General features: G+C 51.3%; 1 protein-coding gene across 12 annotated transcripts in view; it reads right to left on the reverse strand.

Annotated features, from left to right (window-relative positions):
- Nucleotides 1-5,000, reverse strand: part of EBF3 (EBF transcription factor 3) — a 119,481-nt gene that overhangs the window by 12,362 nt on the left and 102,119 nt on the right. For all 12 annotated transcript variants that reach the window (XM_027960589.3, XM_042238472.2, XM_015103504.4 and 9 more), the window contains exon 11: nucleotides 1-49. This exon is cut by the window's left edge and continues 40 nt beyond it. In XM_027960589.3, the coding sequence (XP_027816390.1) occupies nucleotides 1-49 (49 nt within the window). The remainder of the gene's footprint in view (nucleotides 50-5,000) is intronic.

Genomic DNA, 5,000 nt, shown 5'->3' on the forward strand with positions numbered 1-5,000 from the left:
ACTTTCTGCAACCTCTGAAAGCCGTAATCTATGGTTGGTTCATTAAGGGCTGGAACGGGACACAGAAATGCAGGTCAGGTTAATTACTTTTATGTCATCCATTACCCGTTTACTGCACGCTTACAAATAAACGTGTGAGTCTCCTTTTCTGACACTCTGGAAGGCAAGGCCCCCCGAACCCCAGTTCCGTCCTGAGGAACAGGCTTTCCCTTTTTCTTTTGCACAGAAAAGCGAGGATTATTTTTAATCTATAATTAGACTGGGAGAAAGTCAAAGGGCACTCAATATATTGCAGAAATGGGCGTGCAGTCAGGAAGTTGCCAGTCTCTGGGCCATATACAGCCATCACTGCGGTCGCGATCACTGTCTACCTCACGCGGGGCCTTCCACACCGGCCAGGGATTTATGAGGACCTCGCAATTATGACATATGTCCGGCTATTGCTAGCTTCAGATTTATCCCTGTGGTCCTTTTTTGTCTAGCGTATTGCCTGAGCACCAACCAGGCAGGAGGAGCACGTATTCTTGCAGAGCTGTAATAATCTGTGAATGGCCGACTACAGACGGATGTGGGCACCATCATTCCACCCAGCCCCACGAAATTGCCGGCCACAAATAGTAATTAATCTTTTTATCCCTCAAATTGTAATTTTGACTATGAACTGTGTGCGGCCATAAGTCAGCAGCCCCAGCGCTGTGTACAGCGCATGAATCACAGCCGGCTCGGTCGGACCGCAGCCTCTGTGTTTAACAAGCTTCATAAGGAGCCATTGGGCTTTATTACAGCGCTGCCCGACTCCAACAAAAACTGAGCCCGGGGGCCGGGACGCGAGTTAAGATGAAAATACTTATTAGAGTGCATTACTTCTTGATGTAGATATCGTTTTCCGGGGAGCAACGCCACGGCGCTCGGCGCGGCATAAATCAGGGGGCTTTTCTGAGACTAATAAGACCCGCCGCCATCTATTCATTACTCAGCCCGCAACTCGGGCCATCACTCATTAGTCAGCGGGTAATTTGATGATTAACACCACCCAACTCAGCGGGTCCGCGGAGCGCCGGGAACACAAAGGCGGCGGCTCCGAGGAGCAGGGTTAGAGGCCGCCTTTGAAGGCGCTTTCCGGAATAATTGGTCACCGTTATCCTCGAGTGCTCGGGCGCCGGTGTCAACACCCTCGGCGGGTCTCAGCGCGGCCCGCGCGGCCGCCGCCCGGAAGTCGAGGACCGCGGTGTGGTCTGACATTCCATCATACACGCCGCGCAGACAAAGGTCCGCACAGGAATGTGAAGTAAGACATTTTCTTGTTAATAAAGCATTGATCCGACATATTGATTTTACATGACACGGCTTTTGCTGCGATTCTGCCCTCCTTTTTCTTTGCAAATAGTAAAGCTCTTCGAAATGCCTCGGCGTGTGTGACACGGCAAAAATCCCTAACTCTCTGTGATGTAAATTCTGTATGTGTAAAACCACTTCATAATCAAACCATTAATCATCAGAAGCTGTCAGGGGAGACTTGGGGGACAATTTGTCATGTCCCTGCCTGGGCCGGGACGAGGGTGTCAGGAAAAGTGCAGGCCGGGCGGACGGGCCTCACCCAGCCAGCGGGCCCCGAAAGGATTCCATGTCTCCCGACCAGGAAAGATGGCCCAGTGTCCTCTCAGAGGCCAAGGCCCTCCTCCCCCCAGCTCGCCGCCATGCCTGCTGGACTTAATGAATCAGCCCAGTGAAAAGTGGTCCGCACAGAGATGGGCGGCTGCTATTGATTTCATGCAGATGCCTGACAGGTGATAGGCGCTCTAATGCAAGCTTTCAGAAGCTTTATGACTTGTAATAACCGTACCCGCTCATTCCGGGAGAGACATCCCTGATGTTTCAGCCGGACTGATATTCTCCTTCTAGAGCCAGAAAAGATGCCCAAGCAGTAGGAACCAGAGGGCCCTGCTCACCTCCCACTGCAGCCCAGGGAGCGCCCCACCGAGAGCAAGGCTGGGCGTCGGGAGAGGACGCGGGCAACCGCGGGTCTCACCAGGCCAGACTCAGTGAGGGGTGGGGGGGGGGGGGGCTGCGGTTGCAGCTGGAAATCCCGTCGGGGGCTTCGCTAGGGGAGCCCGAAGGACTTACATGGAAGACTTAGAAGAAGAGGCCCTGTGCTCTCAGTTCGGGGTGGGGGCGCTTTGATCACTGAGGGTGGGGTGGCCCACCCCTGCGCCTCTGGGAGCAGCTGCCGTCGGGGGAACCAACCCGCAGACTTCTGCAGGTGGAACCCCCCAGAACCCCCCCGCCCCGCACTGGGGCAAGAACGGGAGTCGCCCAGGCCTCCCCAGCACAGCCTACAACTGGAGGAGAAAACAGAAGCCCCTCTGCACAGCTGATACACAGTCCGTGTGCGGAGTTTACAAGGAGCGCCCGGCCGAGCCAGGCCACGGCTCTGCACGTCCAGTCACAGAGCAGCGAGCCAGGCCAATCAATACCACTTTCCTGTTTTAGAACTGGGTAATTATGAGGGGGAGAGATTGCCTGACCTTTCACCTGCACTGCATTACTTTGCTGATATTAAGATAAATTGCCTGATTTTGGGTAAACATATGCTGCGATTCAAGCTGTCAGCACTGGTTTGCTCAGGGGTAATTTGTATTGATCTCCCAGCTCCTGCCCAATTTTGCTTACTGACCTCGTGGATAATTAGAGAAGGAGCCTTGGGTGAGCTCGAGTTGGAATGAAGAAGAAATATGAAGAAGAATAAAGCAAATTTGTTTTATGTTAATATTTGTAGGTCCTCCTCCGGCCCTCACATCTGTCAGCATCAGGAGAGCCGCAAATTAATGGACTTGGTTCCTGAGCAGTTTATTCCCAGGAATTATTTAGCTGCGTGCTTAGTCTCTAACGTGTGTCACTGGGTTAGATTAATTTAAACTCCGCCTTAAACACAACAAAAACAAATGTTATTTTCTGCTGAAGGGGGAAAAAAACCAAGACATTTCTCAAAATGTATTACCAACGTCCACCTTTCCGCAAGGATTTCCACGCCCATCTGCGTCGGAGAGGACGAGGTTTACAATAAACCACGCCCCCTGACTGCCCCCACCCCCGCAAGAAAAAAAGTAATTAGTGCCCATTATTTGTTCTGAATTCAAATCTTGCGAAGATGGGCTGCTACATGTGAGAAAGATGAATGCAGGCACAAAATTATATCATTTAAGATATGTCAGATTATAAGACTGTTGTATCAAAAGTCATAAAACAAATCTCCCTTGTGAAATATCTCTTTATTAACCGTGCCATAAGATATTAACATTCCTCATTTAGTGGAGGGCCTTTTATCTGTTTCAAATACATTATTCGTCCTTTTAGAGATAAACTGTATTAATATCCATTTGAGCAGGCTACGGCGGCCTAATGCATAGTAATTTTTGTTGGAGAGCTTTTATTTTAGAATAAGAAAATTACACAGCAATAAAACCTGAATGAACCAGAAGCTAGAATAGCCAGGAATCACATTCCATGCCAAATGGGGCAGGCAGGCAGGCAGCCCGTGAGAGGCCAGACACCCAGCTCTCGTGTGCAGGCCAGCATCCAGCTCGGGTCACACAAATAGAGGCTGACACGGCCGCAGAGACTCAATGACTCCCGCACGCAGGAATCGCCTACAGCTCGAGAGGATCCACATTTAAATATATTTGAGTGTACTGGAGTTAATCTCGTTACTTTACATGCATTAAAGTCATAAGAGAAGCAGCATTCTAAATATTTAAGTCATGCCCGTGTACTGGGGGATTAATCATACCGCAATTGATAAAATTTTAACGGTCTGTGATGTCAGTTCAAGTTGGGATTGCCGGAGCTAACGTGGCAGCAGAAAATGGCATCGGGCTCCGAGCTGCAGCTGCGGCCAGAGCAGCTCCAACCGGCCGCTGCAATTAGGAACACAGCGTACCGACGGGCGAGAGGCGGTAGTATCTTCTTTCTTGTGACATGCAGAGTTTCAGTTCCCATTTTGACGGCTTAACCTTCTTTGTCAGCCAGCCCTGCCCTGTGGTCTGTGTTAATCTCTCATACACTGAAACGTATGTGATTATTTTATTAGACTTGAATAGCAAGTCCGCTAATGTAGAAACGCAATCCAGTGAAGCAAGGGGGCATCCTTGGGGCCTCTGGGTCGGTAACACAGAAACAGAATTTCGTGGACCACGTTATGCTCAGGGCCAGGGGGCGTTTTCTAAAAGTGAGAAAGTGTTTGTTCATTCAGTCACATCCGACTCTTCTGTGACCCCATGGACTGCAGCCCGCCAGGCTCCTCTGTCCATTGGGGTTTCCCAGTGGAGTGGGTTGCCATTCCCTTCTCCAGAGGAAGTGCCCGACTCAGGGATCGAACCTGAGTCTCCTGTATTGCAGCAGACTCTTAACCATTTGAGCCACCTGGGCAGCCCGTTTTCTACAAGAGCATCTCTCTTAGAAGGAAAACAGCCAAACCAACTGCCTCTAAATTCATTTCATCCACTCACCATTTATTAAGCAGCTACTACATGCCTGGGGCGCCACTGGGGGAAGCCTGCCCCCAAAGGCATCAGGAACAGCAGCCCCGAGCAGACCTGACCCCTAATTCGTGCTGCTGCCTTTGATGGGCCACCCGCCCCAGGCGCTGGGATCCCCCCAACCACCCCCAGGCCTGGAGGCATCTCGGCTGCAAACAGGGATGGTCTGGGGCAGGAAGGAGGGGTGGCAGTGACAGGGCTTAATTGTGATGGCAACCTCCCGACCACCCCTGCCAGGGGTACCTGGAGACCAGCCCAGCCAGCGAGCAGGGCCACCGCCGCTAAGTACACCGAGACTAATTGTTCCTACTGACACCCTTGTGTTTTTAAAACAGCATCATTAGCACACAAGGGGGACACCCAGGTAACGCTGCCTTTAGCGCTGCCTCCGTTTAAACCCAAGCCCAACGAGCAAAGAGGGTACAAGAAGTTTCAGGTTTAGCACCAATTTCCCTTCTGCCTGAA

This window comes from Ovis aries, chromosome 22 (genome assembly GCF_016772045.2).
Source record: "Ovis aries strain OAR_USU_Benz2616 breed Rambouillet chromosome 22, ARS-UI_Ramb_v3.0, whole genome shotgun sequence".
In the NCBI taxonomy this organism is placed as follows: domain Eukaryota; kingdom Metazoa; phylum Chordata; class Mammalia; order Artiodactyla; family Bovidae; genus Ovis; species Ovis aries.